Source organism: Phoenix dactylifera, chromosome 9 (assembly GCF_051530095.1).
Source record: "Phoenix dactylifera cultivar Ajwa chromosome 9, Ajwa_hap1_PhDact_Kaust_v1.1, whole genome shotgun sequence".
NCBI lineage: Eukaryota > Viridiplantae > Streptophyta > Magnoliopsida > Arecales > Arecaceae > Phoenix > Phoenix dactylifera.
In genome coordinates this window covers 31,704,692-31,723,433 of record NC_143198.1, presented here as the reverse complement: position 1 = coordinate 31,723,433, position 18,742 = coordinate 31,704,692, and the positions used below count along the sequence as shown (strand labels likewise).

The following is an 18,742-nucleotide window of genomic DNA, read 5'->3' as shown; positions in this document are numbered from 1 at the left end:
TTCTGTGATGCTGTAACAGGATACATGAGAAGGCATTTTTTAGTTAAAAAAAAACTTGATTTTCTTTGTGAATCCCTGATCGATTTTCAATTTTGAAATTTGTATAGAAATTTTAGCTGCGAGCCGGAACAAAGTACGAGTAATAGTTCTAATTTTCTTACTGCAGGACAGTGTCTTAGTAATATTACCATACGTAGGAGAGGATCGTTTTTAGAATTTCAGAAGTGTCCAATAGTTTTTTGAAGGGCCTGTAGGAAGTGGGTTAAATTTGTTACTCTTTCAGCCATGCATTTTTCTTTCTTCTGTTTGTTTTTTTTTGGTAATCCAACCATCCATATTTATTATTATAAATTATCCAGGTAATCCATGCGGCTAGGTTGCAGCAGATGCCTGGGCTTCAGGTAGTTCGATGGAAAATTATGAGTGGCTACTTGATCCACACTGCCGAAAAAGGTAATTCCTTGACCTTATCTTGTTCTCTTATAGCTCAGGCAGAAACTTATACTTCCTTTGCAGCAAATCATACTGGATCCCATTGCCGCCACTGCACTCTCTTCTCTCTCACATCCCGTTCTTGATTATCTTTTAATAAGACTTCAAATTGGCGATGTTAACCTGGAGTTGGAGCATGATATTAGCGATGCAAATGGCCTGGCCCACAATCTGCTAACTTTGCAGCTTGGGCCTGATCCATTTGCATATCAGATAATAATTTAAAATGCTCTTATAAACATCAGACATCATTAAAGCAACGTAATAGGAAATATGGGTGTCAGTTATGTTGAAGATGACTGGTTGCATTTTTATGAATGCCCAAATAATCTTTTTTCACTTTGGCATCTGAAAGACTGGAACTATCACAACAGCTTTGGCGAGGACTGCTCGTCAGTATGGGCTTAGAATGAGCTTCCCCAATAAGGCTTTACTCCCTATCTTTACCAATATCTCATACTCCTTTCAACTCCTGAAACTGACAGCTAGGCTGGGCCCCATATGGCAAATGGTGCTTATTTAATAGGAGCAGCTTCCCTTCTTTTTTTTCTTTTACTTTGTACAAACTGCAGAGGTAGATCTTTCTTCTTCTTATTCCTCTTCCAAAAACTTTGATATGGTTTTATCACAATTTACGGCTCGTTTGGTTTGCCGGAAAAGAAGGGGAGAAAGTGTAGTCAACAAAAAAGTAATGAGACGTCTCTTGTTTGATTGGAGTTTTCAAGGAAGAGAGACGGAAAAGTTGTAATCTGATAGAAATATGATTCTCACATTTTATGAAAAAGATTTTTTCATGAGAAACATGAAAAAATTATTTTTCCATGAGCCGGAAATCACTTCATTTTTACTCTTTTTTTTCTTTTCAAAAAAGTCCTTCAGCATTAATGAGGCACTAAAGACCTAATTTTTATTAAGGGTATAATAAGAATTATATATAACTTTTCTAAAAAAATGGATGGTCAACCAAATATAGGCACTCTCAAAATCTGTCATTTTCCCATGATCAACCAAACATGCCAAAAGTATTTTTTCAGACATTCTCTTTCTAGAAATCTACTTTTTAGAAATTATATTTTTAGGAGAAAAAATACTTTCCGTGCACCAAACGAGCCCTTAATATTTATTCTTACGTGGGGTTGGTTGAGGCAATAGGGCTAACATGGTCCATGCAGCAGGGGTAGCTTTCTCCTAGCGACAGGCCACATGGTCAGGCACAAACTAGGCATAAATGGATGGCTAACAATTCCACCGTGCTGTAACTGGACGTTAAGTGGGGCTCCAAACCTTCTGAAAAGATGACCTTACCTGGTTAAAAGACTAACAACGGTGACCGCGCATCGAGGTGAACGGGGAGGTTGTGGGCTGTGGGGTCCAGAATACGTGTCCGCCTGTTACTGGCCGTCACATTATAATTTTTGGACCATTTCTTTGGACCTGTAGCAGCTCTCTTAAGCCATGGCCTAGACCTCCATTGGGTTTGGTCGGGTGCGGTGGGGTAGGGTCAGGGTTTGTCTTTCCCTCGTCACCCACATGAGTCTTGTCTGCTGCATTAATTAATGCGGATTGGGTTCGGTTGCTTTCGAGTCGAGCCGACGACGTCGACTTGGTTTAGATTACTTGCTCTTCCATCTCTTTTGCATAGTTGCTTGCAGCTGGAGAGGCTCTGAAAGAGTGTCCTCAATACCCAGTGCCTTGTAGTCCCCAAGAAAAGGATAGGTGCCAAGGATGTTTTTTTTTTTTTTTTTTGATACACGGGGCTGCTCATACGAATCTCGCATGAGCACAGCTAACAGAGTTAAAAAGAAAAAGACGGCTCGGCGGTAGAGAAACAGATACATAACAAGTCTAGAGAACCTCTTCAGAGTATTGGATAGTAAAAGAGACGATCCAATAGCTGTCCTATTCGTTTCGCGGTACACATGCACGGTCTGAAAGGTACTATATTTTCTCGCCAGCCAATGATTGTCGCATAGCAGTAGAAGTTCTCGCATTCATTTGGCTCTGAAATTGGATGGCCATTTGAGCCAACACGCGAGGCATAGCAGTCCTGCTGCTCCAAGGGTCTTTGTGCAACCTGCTAAGTTGTTCTCTGGGCCCTTTGATTATCCAATGCAAAAATGAGCAGTTGGTGTTCTTGCATTCATATATGTATATATATATATATATATTCTTAGGTTTATGTTTAATTATCCCTGAACATTTTCCTTCTTTGAACTACCCTGGTTGGGAAAACTTTTTTTAACATGGAAGCTAACCTTTTAAACAGTGGAGCATCAGAGCACCATCTAGTGTCCTCTTCTAACAACCTCCTCTTTTAAATAATGTGTCCTTGCACTCTTGTCAACGGAAGACCCGCAAACATAGCTGGTCGGCCTCATTAAAGCAATAGCCCGTGGAATATCGATAGCATGGCGTAACGGGTGGGCAGCAAATTAGTCTTTGGCTTTCTTTATAAAAGGACTAGTTCTTACCGAAAACAAGGCTGGTTTAATTGCCAATATCTTCGTCGGCTTGAGTCAGGCTTTGCATCAAATATGGTACACCAAGATTCTTTTTCTTTAATAAAAAAATAAATTGGACTATATATTTTATATTAACTTTATAGAAAGAAGTTAATGATTTTAAAATCAATCACAGGCGGTCCAAATTGAAGATCTAAATCAATCAGAATTCATGCATTTTGATGGCTCGAACATATGTATCAAGTCAGTACAAAAATGAATAGTTTTAATTGTACTAATATAACAAAATATATGATTGAGTACATAAATTAGGTTTGATAAACAGGTCATAGTAAAACATATTTTTATGTATTAAAATTTTCTTTTTTGAGATGATTAGATCAAAAATTATTAAAATATGTGAATTTAATTTATTAGATTATTTTTATAGCGTAGATTATATTTAACAATTCGGATCTTGAATTTGGATAATAAATCATTGGTTTTAAGTTGCCGATCCTTTTTTCAAGAAATTAATATAAAGCATATGTAGCAACTCAAGAAAAATTTATCGAAGTCAAGAAGAAGATACTGCTCGAGTCGTCAATTTGCGCAATTTTGAGTAGTCATCGGGGAAGTTATCAATACTAATACATATTGTTACGGGGGAACTCAGCCACCATGCCCCACGTGACCGACACGCGCGCCCAAGAAGACTACAGCTGCCCCTTGATCCAGTAACCCGACCCCGAGTCGGATATCTTCGGCTTCGCAGCCCGACCCCGAGTCGGCTGCCCCTTGATCCAGCAATCTGATCCCGAGTCGGCAACCTCTCGACAACGACAGGCTGTTCCCCTGAAGCACGCCACGACCCTCTGTCCCTGCAACGGTCGTATCCGGCGCTGCTCCACGATCTCCTGTAACAGCCGTACAAGGCGGAGCTCCACTACGCCCTGTCACGGCCGTACCCAGCGCTGCCCCACGACGTCCTGTAACGGCCATGTCAGTGGCAACTCCATCGTGCCACACGATGACCAACCCCCCCCGAAGGACCCCCCAGCCTGGTATATATGCTGCGGGGGGGGAGAAGGGGGGAGGTAAGCAAGAACTTCCAGAGCATTCTCCTACAACCTGCAATTATCTCTCCTTCTCCTCCAATCTCCTCTGACTTGATCGTCGGAGGGCCCCCACTACCCCAGTGGTGGTGCGAGGCTTGCTTGCAGGTTTTCCGGTGAAAGGTGGAGCACAATCAACACCAACCAAGGCAACTCAGACGGAATCCCGTTCACACCGCTGTGCCAATCGTTCTCGGTTTGGACCACCAGCAACAGTTGGCGCTAGAAGGAGGGCACCGAATCTTAGAGCGATCGTAATGGCACGGCGAGGTGGTCGTGGAGCTTCCAATGCCTCCGGTCGCGGGGCCTCTCGCGCCTCCGGCCGGGAGGCCGCTGCGTCTCCAACACATTCTCAGCAACACTCCACCGTTCCACCCCCCATTCAGATGGTCGAAGCCGCTCAGTTCGACCAGTTAGCCCAGCAGGTTCGCACCCTCGCGGAGGCGGTGCAGAACCTGCAGGGTGTGATGTCTCGGGCGCCGCAGCGGGCCCAGGAGCCGCTGCTCCCTGAGCGCTCACCTGTCCTCCTTAACCCGCGCTCCTTCCTCTCCCATGGGGAGGAGCGCCGGCGCGAGGAAGATTCTCGAGCACGGTCCATTCTGCCGGGACCGTCCCATCGGAGCTGCGCGGGGTACGAGAGGCGGGCCCGGGCGCGTTCCCAGACCCCCCAGTCCTCAAGGAACCCGCGCTCCAGTCGGTCCCCCTCTCGGTGCTCCTTGTCTCCCACCCATCGGTCGCGCTCCCTGGACCGGCGGGTGGACGATCTCCACCGACAACTCCAGGTCCTGAAGGGCCACTCTAAAGATCCCTTCGCCGACTTGGAGATCTCCTCCCAACCGGCGCTTGCCTCGAGGATCCTGCGGACCCCGAATCCGCCGGGGTTTAAAATGCCGGCGATCGAGCCCTATGACGGGGCGGCGGACCCGCGGGATCACGTCGAGAGTTTCAGGACCCTTATGCTCCTCCACGGAGCATCAGGTCCTCTCCTCTGCAAGGCTTTCCCGGCGACCCTCCGTGGCCCGGCAAGGGCGTGGTTCGCCGGCTTGGAGGCTAACTCGATCCAGTCCTTCGATCAGTTTACCCGCCTCTTCATCACCCATTTCGCCGTCAGTAGCCGGCGGCGACTGGTCTCCGACTCCCTCTTTGATGTCCGGCAAAACGAGGGAGAAAGCTTGCGGGATTATCTTACCCGCTTCAACAAGGCTACGTTGGAAGTCCGGAACCTGAGCCAGGAGGTGGCTCTTTCAGCCCTGAAGCGTGGCTTCCGAAAGGGCAGACTCACCTTCTCCCTGGACAAACGCCTGCCGCGGAGCTTCCCGGAGCTGTTGTCCCGGGCGAACCAGTATGCGGACGCCGAGGAGGCGGCCGCCCACCGGAGCAAGGAGGCCGCCGAGATCCCTCCAAAGCTCGGGAAGAAAAGGCGAAAAGAGGCACGCCAGGGGAGGAGCCCGACGCCTCAACGTCGGCGCAGAAGCCCGTCGCCGGCGAGGAACCACGGCGCCCTACGCCCTCGTTCTCCGCCCCGACGTTTCAACCGGACACTCCGGGTGGCCTGTACCCCTAGGTCCACGTATCTCCGCTCGCGCCCCAAGCCGCATCCGCCTCGAAGAACGCGCGTATCGCGGCCGCTTAACTGACACTCCTCGCAAGCAGCAACTGGCGATCCGATTTCCCAGGTAACCCCTTAATTAGCACTTAATGCCCATCTGGTGTTCCCCAGGCGACGCTTGGAGAGGAGGAGAAATACAATCGCAGCTGACCATGGAGAAATTCCGTCGGGCGGCGAGCGACAGGCGCACGACCAGCGAGCGGAATTTCCCGAGGCTCGGCCCTTGGATGCCAGGCTAACCCGATGATCATCCCGGGAGCAGACTAGCCTGAAGCCCCGACCGGTCGCCTCGGCTTGCGCCAGCCTTGGCCGACCAACGAGCGGAATTTCCCGAGGCTCGGCCCTTGGATGCCAGGCTAACCCGATGATCATCCCGGGAGCAGACTAGCCTGAAGCCCCGACCGGTCGCCTCGGCTTGCGCCAGCCTTGGCCGACCAACGAGCGGAATTTCCCGAGGCTCGGCCCTTGGATGCCAGGCTAACCCGATGATCATCCCGGGAGCAGACTAGCCTGAAGCCCCGACCGGTCGCCTCGGCTTGCGCCAGCCTTGGCCGACCAACGAGCGGAATTTTCCGAGGCTCGGCCCTTGGATGCCAGGCTAACCCGATGATCATCCCGGGAGCAGACTAGTCTGAAGCCCCGACCGGTCGCCTCGGCTTGCGCCAGCCTTGGCCGACCAACGAGCGGAATTTCCCGAGGCTCGGCCCTTGGATGCCAGGCTAACCCGATGATCATCCCGGGAGCAGACTAGCCTGAAGCCCCGACCGGTCGCCTCGGCTTGCGCCAGCCTTGGCCGACCAACGAGCGGAATTTTCCGAGGCTCGGCCCTTGGATGCCAGGCTAACCCGATGATCATCCCGGGAGCAGACTAGCCTGAAGCCCCGACCGGTCGCCTCGGCTTGCGCCAGCCTTGGCCGACCAACGAGCGGAATTTCCCGAGGCTCGGCCCTTGGATGCCAGGCTAACCCGATGATCATCCCGGGAGCAGACTAGCCTGAAGCCCCGACCGGTCGCCTCGGCTTGCGCCAGCCTTGGCCGACCAACGAGCGGAATTTCCCGAGGCTCGGCCCTTGGATGCCAGGCTAACCCGATGATCATCCCGGGAGCAGACTAGCCTGAAGCCCCGACCGGTCGCCTCGGCTTGCGCCAGCCTTGGCCGACCAACGAGCGGAATTTCCTGAGGCCTAACCCTCGGATGCCTGGCTTAGCGCCGGAAGAATTTCCTGAGGCCTAACCCTCGGATGCCTGGCTTAGCGCCGGAAGAATTTCCTGAGGCCTGACCCTCGGATGCCTGGCTTAGCACCGGAAGAATTTCCTGAGGCCTGACCCTCGGATGCCTGGCTTAGCGCCGGAAGAATTTTCTGAGGCCTGACCCTCGGATGCCTGGCTTAGCGCCGGAAGAATTTCCTGAGGCCTGACCCTCGGATGCCTGGCTTAGCGCCGGAAGAATTTCCTGAGGCCTAACCCTCGGATGCCTGGCCTAGCGCCAGCAGAATTTCAAGAGTCGGGAGTCAGCGAGACGCTACCAAGAGTTAAAAAGAAGAAGGACGAAAGTGAAATGAAGAAACTCTATTTGCATTAACTTTCATTGTTTCAGGGCTGAGACCCATACAATTTGGCAAAACGCCAACACACAAAGAAAAGAACAAAATACAGAAGGTCAGCTTGGAGGAACCCCCGGGTCGAGAACGTCGGGCACGTCCGTAGGGGGTAGGGAGACGGTTGGAGAAGCAGCAGGCAATGGCGCCGGAGGGGAGTCGAGAAGGGAGATCCCACTCAGGTCAATTTCGGGGTACTTAGCCGACACCCTTGCCAGGCCTTCCTCGAAGCCTAGGACAAAGGAGTCGGACCCCGCGTCCGACATATCACGGACGAACTCGTCGGACTGACGATAGGCCTGTACCGCCTCCGACATATCACGGATGAACTCGGCGGACTGACGATAAGCCTGTACCGCCTGACGCCCGATCTCCGCACTCTTCTCGGCCAGCGTCGCCTCTGCTCGCTCCATAATCTGAGCTTTTGCCTCCAAGACCTTCGCCACAATCCGGTCATCCGCCTCGGAGGAGACCCTCAACAGATCAGCCTGGGCCTCCTTGTGCTTCGCCTCGGCAGCGATGCGAGCAGCCTCAGCCTCCTCCAGGCGCGAATGAAGCTCCTGGTCGCTCGCGCGGGACTTCTCCAAAGCCGACTCCAATTCGCCCAGCTTGGCTTCAAGAGACCGGGTCCGGTTGCGGGCGTTGTCGGCTGACCGCTGGGCCTTCTCCCACCTCTTCCGGTAGTCGGCAGCCTTCCGAGACTGCTTCTCGGCCCGCTCCTCCGCCTTCTTGATCTCGCCCTCGAGACCTGAGGCAACCTTGAGTTGCTCCCGAGCCTCCAACAGTTGCTTCTCGAGGGTGGCGAAGCCGAGTGCCTGCTCTTCGGCTACCTGGAGCCTCGTCTCGAGGTCCCTGGTCATCCTCCCCGCCGCAGCCTGACCTCCCTCTTCTGTTGCCTTCAGTTGGCTCTCGGCCCTCGCCAGAAGCCTCGCCTGTTCCTCGTAGCACTCCTCCAGGCGGATCATGTACTGGGCGAGCTAAGAGATAGGAAAAACGAGGGCGTCAGGCGGGGATCAACAGAGCCTATAAATGATGAAAGCGACCGAAAGAGCACTCACCGACATGAGACAGACGCAGCTGGCAGCCCCAACGTCAGGGACCCTCATCTCCCGGACCTGCCTGCGGTCCTTCTCCAGCAGTACCGTCTCGATGAGGTTTCGGGCGCCGGCGAAAGTGAAGGCCGACCCCGACTTCTCCCCGGAGTCGGACGGTGGTTCCGCAGCCTTACCCTTACCCATCGCCTGGGGAAGAGTCATGCTGACCACGCTCGGGGCGGGGGCCGCCCCTGGAATTGACAGGGTCCTGCTCGGCCGGGGCCTCGGCGCGTCCCTCCTCGTATCATCCGGAGCCGACCGAGTCGAAGGCTGGGCTGGGGATCGATCACGTCCGACCCGTCCATCTTGGGCGCGCCCGGGTGATGCCTCCGGAGAAACGGTAGTCTCGGCATCGGAGGGCTGATACAACGTCAACTCCCGGTCCGCGCCCGCGGCGTCCCCCTGATCGGTGGGTCCGGACCCGTCTGTCGGCGTCGGAGTCGCCTGCCGGCGGGACTTCTTCGCCGGTGGAGCCCCGCTCGGAGGAGCTCGTTTCTTCCTCCGGACTGCTTCCAGTAGGGACGTCCTACCAACAGCCGTTGCCTTGTCCGACCGCATGACGTCGTCGATCTCTGCAAAAAGGACGAGGTGGTCGGAGGTTGAGAAACTGAAGGAAAGAACGAAACGAAAGAGGAGAAAAGAGCTAAAAAAGAAATGGTGGCGGGCTCACGGTCAGTGGAGACCGAGCTCAGACCGACGTTCACCAAGGTATCCTCGGAAATAAGGCGACACACCGGGGGGAGCCGACCCTCGGCAACCAACTCCTTCAAGACGGTGACGCCGTCGGATTCCTCCCTCGACAACCTCGATAGGCCAATCGGGGACTTCATCGGCGTCTCCCAGGTTGCCCTGATTCCCCAAGAGGGATCTGCGTCAACGAAAAAGAAGCGCTCCTTCCAGCCGTGAATGGAGGTGGGAGCCTCCTTGACGAGGCCGCACCCTCGCCGCGCCGCAAAGCACCACCACCCTTTATCCTGGGGGTGGCCACTCAGGCCATAGCATTCCCAAAAGACATTCAGGGTGGCGGAAACCTCGTGCATGCGGCAGAGAACCTGAAAGGCTGTCAGGGCGCGCCATGAGTTCGGCACCAGCTGCGTCGGCGCCACTCTTAAACCCCGAAGCACCTGAACGACTAAGTCCGAGGGGGGAAAGCGGAACCCGGCCTGAAGAATGCCCTCATTGATGGCAACCTTCCCTGGAGGAGGATGGGACATCCTCTCCTCAGGCCCCGGGAGTGTAACATTGCAAGCCTCGGGAAGGTGGTATCGAGCCACGAACCTATCTAGGTCTTCGGCGGCCAACTCCGACTTAATGCGGTCTGCTCTCACTTCGCCCATCCCTAATGGCCAGTGAATCTACGGTCAGGACAGGGTCGAAAAGGGAAAAAAGACCGGAACGACTGGAGTACACTAATACAAAAGGAGAGTATGGAGAGCCCTAAATTAAAGAATGGAGCAACTCACCGGAAGAGAAGGAAGAACAGCTCCGAGAGCGTCAAAGGAGGAGCAAGCGAACAGTCCGACGGCGATGACGGCAGCGCAAAGGAGAAACTCGAAGATGTCTGTAAGGAGAAAGGCGGACGGAGGAGGACCCCCGGTTAAATAGGCGGAAAGGTGGGTGACGCCCCGGTGACGCCAGAGGACGCCTGGCTGCCGAAGGGTCGCTCGCGCCCCCAAGGCGAATCGACGCCATTAAGGAAGGATGTCCGCCGAAATCCTCAGACTGCCAGGTCAGCAACAACCGCCATACGCCATAAAGAAGACGGGGAGCTCGAAGCGCGCGCGCCTCTTCGAGGGATGGCGGCAATCTCGAAGCATCACTTCCTTCACCCGTTCCCCTCCTGGTTCCAGGCTCGGAAGTGGGGGGCTACTGTTACGGGGGAACTCAGCCACCATGCCCCACGTGACCGACACGCGCGCCCAAGAAGACTACAGCTGCCCCTTGATCCAGTAACCCGACCCCGAGTCGGATATCTTCGGCTTCGCAGCCCGACCCCGAGTCGGCTGCCCCTTGATCCAGCAATCCGATCCCGAGTCGGCAACCTCTCGACAACGACAGGCTGTTCCCCTGAAGCACGCCACGACCCTCTGTCCCTGCAACGGTCGTATCCGGCGCTGCTCCACGATCTCCTGTAACAGCCGTACAAGGCGGAGCTCCACTACGCCCTGTCACGGCCGTACCCAGCGCTGCCCCACGACGCCCTGTCACGGCCATGTCAGTGGCAACTCCATTGTGCCACACGATGACCAACCCCCCCCCCCCCCCCGAAGGACCCCCCAGCCTGGTATATATGCTGCGGGGGGGAGAAGGGGGGAGGTAAGCAAGAACTTTCAGAGCATTCTCCTACAACCTGCAATTATCTCTCCTTCTCCTCCAATCTCCTCTGACTTGATCGTCGGAGGGCCCCCACTACCCCAGTGGTGGTGCGAGGCTTGCTTGCAGGTTTCCCGGTGGAAGGTGGAGCACAATCAACACCAACCAAGGCAACTCAGACGGAATCCCGTTCACACCGCTATGCCAATCGTTCTCGGTTTGGACCACCAGCAACACATATAATCTAGACCCTTGGAATTTTTGAAGCTCTATACATTGATTATCTAAATGAGATTTATTTAATTTTACCTAAACCCAATCTGCAGCTTGAGATGCCAGACATTTTGATAAAACTAACCTAGCATGATTAGTAGAGGGGTACCGTTTTTCTCTCGCAAATTCACCAACCCAATTAAATCGGATAAAAAGTAGTAATTCCACCCATTCCAGCCAATAAGCTACTTGCATATATTTTAGGTGGGGCTGGAAATGGACTGGGCCAGTTGAGGTTAAGCCTTGGACTAGGCCCAAAACTGTTCAGGTTAAGCTTGGACCTAAAAATAGGATCTAAATAAATTTTGGACAACCTTTGATACATTAGCTAGCTTGGCCCTAATCTGCCGCTCGAGCCCGTCTTCTCGGTTGAAGCAAAAACCTGAACACGGCCTAAGTTTGTCATTAAGATCTTCTTTTTGGTAGGAGTCTCTTAGGCTGCGCCAAGCATTTTGGGCTAATTAGTCCAAGAATTTTGGGTCAGTCAAGCTAATTCGGTCCAACCAAGTTTATTTAGGTCAAGCCTAAGCACGGATAAGGATTTGGAAAAAAGGAAGGCCTAAAGATCGAAAAAGCTTTTGGGTTGCATTTGATTAGTGGTGTGGCCTACCGACTGATTCTAGTCCTAATTCGAACTAATGTGTGTGTGTGTGTGTGTGTGTGTGTCTCTCTCTCTCTCTCTCTCTCTATATATATATATATATATATGATTGGATTGAGTAGATTTTCATTCAGATCTGACATTAATGATCCAAATTATTGGATGTGATATACTGCCTCTAAACTACTTACACACCAAAAATTCATGTGATTTAGCGATCTCTAGCTTATGCATTGAGTGGTCAAAAATTAGATAGTTTAAATGTAATAAAACAAAACATACTATTTTGATTACTTGATGCGCATGCCAACGATCTCCAAATCATACAATTTTTAGTGTACAAGCAGTTCAGAGATAGCAGATCACATCTAGTGGCTCAGATTATCAACGTTATCATATCCGAGTGGAGATCTTCTTGACCGGATCCTAGTCTATCTCTAGTATGCTATTTTATTTTCAGACTCAAGTGCAAAGTTAGATCTTCTTCAAGGATGGAGACCACACGTCGGTTATTTTATTTAAGCCCAGAGCCTCTCAAATAATGTCCTTGTCCTAGATTTTTTAGCACATTCTTTCAATATATGTATCATGTGGTCCCATCCCTCGAGGCAGATTATGGTAAAGTATTGATCCATTTGTAACTACTTCTAGACTTACTAGTTATATCTCTTGTAGAACCCCGGGCATTGGTCTCTCTTTCCTCTTTAAAACCTTGGGCTCCTCATACTAAAAGTTTTAGGATTTGGCCACCTTAAACTCGTATTTAACGCCTACATTAGGGTTGGAAACTGTCTACAATCGTTTAACATCTAGCTTTATGTACCGAATTGACCATGTCTCCCTCTCGGTCTGCATCCCAGTGTGAGTCATAAGTCATCAAGGACAATTCTTAGGTGCTTATCCTAATTGTCACGATCGGTGTCATCCTCTCTTTAATTCCACTAATCTCTCTCTCCTCACTCTTGTTCTGGCTTGGCTCCATAGTACCACCTTTACTGGTGTTGATATGATGATCTCCTTCTTATGAATTAGTCTAATTATTCTCCTTTTCCCTTAGCCTACGCAGCATTTCCTGTGCTTCTCTTGATGTGCTTCTCCTGTGCACCAGTAAACCTGCACGATACCTTGCTTTTATAATTCGAGCTTCATCTCAAAGCCAAAGGCTTGACCCTTCACATCTTACCATTCTCTGTATGTGCAACCTAAGGTACACCATGGCCAAGAGGATGCTTGGTGGAAAGCATCTGAGTGGTTCTAATTATATATTTGCAACTCTCTCACCTCCTATCCACGTATGCATATGAAGTAGTCTTCAAGTTATTTTTACTATCTTCTAGGTTTTCAAGGCAAGTTATTTTATTATCTTCGAGGGCAGTTTGGGTTATCTCTTCTTGCTTGGCAAATCTCAAACATGGCAGACTCGGCTGCAGCTAGTGAAGGAAGTTGGGGTTCAAATCTTGATGATATTGTTTCTCCAAGTGTTAAATCTATGTAATTATATTTGATGGTGCTCTCATTATCATTCTTTAAAGAATGAGGGATGAAACATAAAGTGCTGACCAAAGTAGATAAGATTAGCAGCCATCCCAACCGGCTCACCCAATTTTCAGAAAATTGGTTTGACTGAAAATTAGGAGCTCCAACTACTACTTTTCAAGGTATAGCAGGCTCCCTTCAAGAAGCAACCTAACTCAACTTAGAAATTAGAATGCTGTGATTCCATTGGAAAAAATGTGGTCTCCATGCCATTGGGTGGAATTAATCTAATGATGAGAAACATCTTTGATCTTTGTTTTCTTGGACCAATCTATTTGGTTGGGTCGGGGGCAAACAATATCCTCGGGAACACAGCAAGAATGAAAAGTTTAAAGACTTGTTTAACCATAAACTAGATTATATCCAAATCACCACTGTGGTCCATTGTCATTAGAAGATCGACTGCCACTTATCCATAGGATTGCACAAAATCGAGCGATCGCAGCAATGATAAACTAATTTAATCACCTAATCACATCTTTTAGCCTAGTCCTAGCAAGAGTGATCACTAAGCTTCATGATTAAAGTTGGGTGATCACCTAAGAGGAAGAGATAGCTTTCCATGTGGCTTCTCTCCTTTTCCTTGGGACTTCAGATTGGTCTGTTCCCATACTTCAAGATTTTGGGAGTGGTAAATTATGAGGGCTTGCTGCTATCCATATGGCATGGGACTCCATTCTATGATGGTCTGGATGTCGTGCTTTTCTTAAGCAGCTCCCCACTTTACAGGTCTCCAAAGAGGGGATGAGTGATTTAGAGACGAGAGTAGAGAAAGCGTCGTTTTCTTGGATGGGTTGTTGTGATGATGACGAGAGATGGGGACTAGACGACTTTTAAGCCATCTTTGAAGGGCACATAGAGATGAGTTAGAGAGGAAGATGCAGTACTCATTCATGCATTAGGATATTGCTTCATGAATTAGACTTTTGAACGAGCTGGGGAAGCTTAAACAGTAACTACTAACTACAACAATAAGAAAAGTGACAATTATTCATATAAAAAGATGATGCTGATGTAGCCTTTAGGATTCCGCAACAATTATTGCACTGGATGTCGCCATCCTCTGTGAGGTCTCTGCTTTCTATGGCTTCCAGGCTTGCTTTTTCCTCTCATATGCTTGGTTGGTTGGGTGGCAATTTTTTGATTCCTTTTCGGGGATATCCCTTTTATCCTCTGTCATGCATATAAATTTTTTTTTTTTTTGTACATCAGCAGCTTACATTAATCTCGCGTGAGCATTGCCATCAGATAGGCGTATAATTTAATGCAAGCTGATTCTTAACATTCTATGATAGTCTTAGACAAATTCCATGGCATTTTAATATTACGAGAACAGTTTTAGTTGAATCAATGCCTAATGGAAACCATTCATACGATCAAAGCCAAGACCTGATTGTTAGATTTGGACAAATTTTACTTTATAGTTAAAATTTTCGAGCATCATCCACATATAAAGGTTTGACATGTGGGTTTATAATAAAAATTTTACTTTAGGGGTGGGGGGAGCAAATAATCCTCATAAAGGTTTTCCTTCTCCCTTTTTGACATATTAAAGATACTTTAACATTTGGAACCGTCTAAGAATAATTTGTATGTTTTGGGTCACCTCCTCTTCAAACTTTAGAACCATAAGGTAAAAAGCTTGTTCCTTTTTTGGGAGGTTTGTGGAACGTATTTAATATGCTGTCTCTTTTAATATAGCTCGAGTTGGATCTTGTGCTACGAGGAGGACAAACTCAACTCAGATCCTGATCTGTGTCCTTCATCACAGGTGAAAGCTGCTCCTTTCAGTCACCATGATCGGACGGTCAGAGGATCAAAAAAAGAAAAAGGGAAGAGAAAAAAAAAAAAGAAGGGCATTCCGTCGTCGGTATACAGGCTTAAAACCAGGGCATCCACACGTGCCAATCTCACGCCATCCATATCCACCTCTCCGGGTAACAGAAATCCACCCCGCCCGCCATTCCTCTCTCTCTCTCTCTCTCTCGTAGTGGGAAAGTTGGGTTGCTGCCCGCCAAAAGCCGTTTGGTTGCTCCGGTTAGCAGCAGCATGATCGCCTCCGATTCCAGAGTCTCACAAGTCCCGCTGCTTGTTTCGAGATCTACCTCGTAATCAAGTAAGAACCGCGTCGAGGAATGATGGGCGAGAAGGAGCCATCGGCTTCGCTCCAACGGATGAACGATGGCAACTACGCAACGTACTTCGGCGTTTCCTGCGCTTTCGTCGCTCTCCACCTCATGTCGAGGAGGAGGAGGAGGCTCGATATGGAGCACGCCCAACGGTGCCGCCTCGGGGAATTGATGCTTCGAGGGAGCGCGCAGCTCCTGGGGTTGCTTGTGGAGAGAGTTGGGCGAAGGGAGGAGGCATTGGAGGAGAAGCTGCGGAAGGCTGAACTGGAGGTTGACGAGCTGAAACAGCGGAGAACTGAGGACGCCAAGGCCAATGAGAAGGTTGCGAGCATCTTCGCCGCCCATGAGCAGAGATGGATCGCGGGAAGGAAGAGCCTCGTGCGTGAGATCCGATGCCTCGTCGCCGAGTTGCGGATCCTGAAGGCGAGGAACGAAGAGGTCGTGCTGGACTCGAGGAGGAGAGCCGAGGAGGACGAGTCCGCGATGCGGGTTAAGGATGAAGCCTTGGAGGAAGAAGCAGGGAAGAGGAGAGAGCTGGAGGAGAAGCTGCGATTGGCGGAGGAAGCGATGGAGGAACTGGAAGAGAGGACGAAGAAGGAGGCGCAAGAGCGCTCGGCCGAGCTTTGGAAGCATAAGACGGCGTTCGTGGAGCTCGTCTCCAACCAGCGCCAGCTGGAAGCTGAGATGGCTCGTGCCCTCCGGCAGGCCGAGGCGGCGAAGCAAGAGCTGGATGAGGTCTTCGAGCGGAAGGAGGAAGCAGTCGCGATGGTCGAGCAGCTTTCTGGGGAGATCGTCAAACTTCAGAAGGATGCCGAGCAGAAGGATAAGATCCTATCGGCCATGCTGAGGAAATCCAAGCTCGACACCGCGGCCAAACAGATGCTGCTGAAGGAGGTGAAGATATCGAAGGCTAAGAAGAAACAGGCCGAGCTGGAGATGGAGAGGTGGAAGAACATGTGGGAGTCACGGCACAAGAAGGGATCGAGGGCGGCAAGCTCTTGGGAGGCAGGTTGTTCGCAGAACCGAAGAGCAGAATTCCAGCTAGAGAACCGTGGATACGGCTCCAGGACTCTGCTTTCAGAGTACTTGGAAGCTGAGAGCAGGAAAGAGCATGAATCTTCCTCCGCAAAGGGAGAAAGCTTCATCGCAACAATTGAATGTTTGGACCGGGACTCGAGCGATGGGAGCGACGACCACCCAGGTATCTTTTTATTTCTTATAAATGCTTGGTGCTTTGAACCTCTTCATTGATGCATCATAGATGTTCTGCGAATCAAAATCGACAAATCACTGCGATCTGAAATTTCTGTAGACAGGCAGGTATCAATTCCCCCATTTTCTGTTTAATGTCGGGCGATGTTTTCTTCTTTTTTTGATGATAGGAAAGCACCGAAGAAAGATCTGCATCTCTTTTGAGTATTTCTGAACAATTTGCATAAAAAAAGAGCATCTCTGAACAGTTAACAGTAGTATATTTAATTTTCTGGAGTTCAAAAATTTTGATCCAGATTTGGTACTCCAATTTTTTTAGAAAATCTGGGGTGGATGTGCAATGAGATACCTAGAAAATTCAAGAATTGTTTCTTTTGAGGGAAAATGTGAAGAATTCTAGTCAAGTTGATCGATGTAGCAAGCTGCTATGCTCCTGCTCACTAATTTATGCTTCCCTTTACTGAGCTGCTCATCTTTTCCTGCTATGAAACAGTTAGCGATGACTTTGAACGACTGCAAGATTGGGTTCGCTTGGAGACTGAGAAGTATGCGACCATCCTTGAGCAAAGGCATTATGCAGTGATAGAGGCATTCACAGAGCAACTGAGAATCAAAGATGAGAAACTAGAAGCTCTTCGATGGCAGCTTCTAAGCATGGAGCTCGAGTCAAAGCGGCTTCAGTCTCACGTAGAAGGACTCGATGGGAACCTGTCTCACTTCAAAGAGGAAAACTTTAAATTGGAAGCCCTGTTGTTGGACAAGGAAAAGGAGCTGAAATTGTTGAAAGAGGAAATCAGATACCACGTCCAACACTGCCAAAAGAATGACTCAAATTCTTCTCCCCGTTTCGACCACTTGAAAAGGAGTTCTTCCAGTTCTGAGTCTTGTGATTCTCAAGCTCTTTGGTCAGAAGTGAAGATCACAAAGAGGAAGCCAAGGGAGAAAGAGCAAGAGTTGAAGACCAGCATAGTTAGAGGCACCCAGAACGTAGGGAACATTGCTCGAGAGATGGATGGTCGGAATGCCAACGAAGAAACAGAACTGATGCACCTGGAATCACATAAAAATAGAGAATTTATGTGCAAAGAGAGTACAGCTACTGGCGCCAGAACAATTAGTCCAACAAATGTAGCACCACCAGCCGATAAAAATTTTGAGGAAAATGCGATTGTCTGTGTTAGTGAGACACCTTCAGAAGAACCTAAAAGAGCGGAGAATACATCAAGGGACGAAGTACAGAGTATCATCCTGACATCCCAGTCTCCCAAAGAAGAGAGCGAAGAAGAGAAAGAGGTTAGCATGGACCCAGGTAATGTTCACTTGATGAATAGCTTTCAAGAAGGGGCTGACATCGATGATAAGTTGTCATCAGTTGGGCCATCGATTGTAAAGAAGGATTCTTCTTGGAGAATGGATGTTCATGCTCTTGGAGTTTCTTACAAGATCAAAAGGCTGAAGCAGCAACTGCTCGTGATCGAAAAGTTGGCTGAATCTCAAGCAATGAATCAGCTGACGACCAAGGATGATGCATCAAATGACAGAGCTGATGAGAACAGGCAGCAAGATAAGGGGGTCATGATGATGATTTCTTCACTAAATAAACAAGTGAAAAGGTATCAGTCTCTTGAAGAGAAGACAGATGACCTGTGCCAGAGAATGGTAAGAATCCATTTCAGGTTAATGTCTATTTATTTCTTGATTTTTGCTGATAACTTAAAGATGCAACTGGCATTTTTCTTCTCTTTTTTCCCGTTACCTCAGCACGAGAACTACCGATCTGGAAGCAGCAGGAATTCACAACTTGGCAGGACAAAGGAACAAACTGAAGCACTCAAGCACTTCCTGGAAGAAACCTTTCAGCTGCAAAGGTATATGGTGGCGACAGGCCAGAAGTTGATGGAGATGCAGTCCAGGATTGCTTCCAGCTTTGCTGGTAATTGCGAACTTGGTGAGTCTGTAGGCTTCAATAAAAGGCTGTTTGCAGATAACGTAAGAACTCTCCTCAGGGAAATCCAGAGGGGTGTGGAGGTTCGGATAGCTCGAGTTATTGGAGATCTTGAGGGGACTCTAGCTTCTGATGGCATTCTTCACAGGTGAAAATGAAATGAGTTTTAATTGTTTTCCTTGTAAACAGTGCGATCTTCACAATATGAATCATAGGAAATATAGATAAACCAAAAGTGTTTTTTCTTTTCTTTTCCTTTCTTTTTTGGAGTATATTTAGGAATGCTTTGTTTTTCTTTTGCTGCCTGAGCTTGTAATGAAAGTTAAACTCCTGAGAATAAAGTGTTTCCTTTTTCTTTTGCTGCCTGAGCTTGTAATGAAAGTT

General features: G+C 49.4%; 1 protein-coding gene across 2 annotated transcripts; it reads left to right on the top strand.

Annotated features, from left to right (window-relative positions):
- The first annotated feature begins 359 nt into the window (after nt 1-359).
- Nucleotides 360-18,717, top strand: LOC103719095 (Ribonuclease P protein subunit P38-like protein). Of its 2 annotated transcripts, none has more exons than XM_008808174.6 (4): nt 360-453; nt 14,844-16,402; nt 16,907-18,072; nt 18,175-18,717. In XM_008808174.6, the coding sequence occupies exons 2-4, from the start codon at nt 15,208-15,210 to the stop codon at nt 18,508-18,510; spliced, it is 2,697 nt and encodes an 898-aa protein (XP_008806396.3). In that variant the 5' UTR covers nt 360-453; nt 14,844-15,207; the 3' UTR covers nt 18,511-18,717. The 2 variants fall into 2 exon arrangements, with proteins under 2 accessions (XP_008806396.3, XP_088561144.2); XM_088705018.2 differs by having other exon boundaries at nt 373-453; nt 14,774-16,402.
- The last annotated feature ends 25 nt before the right edge of the window (nt 18,718-18,742 follow it).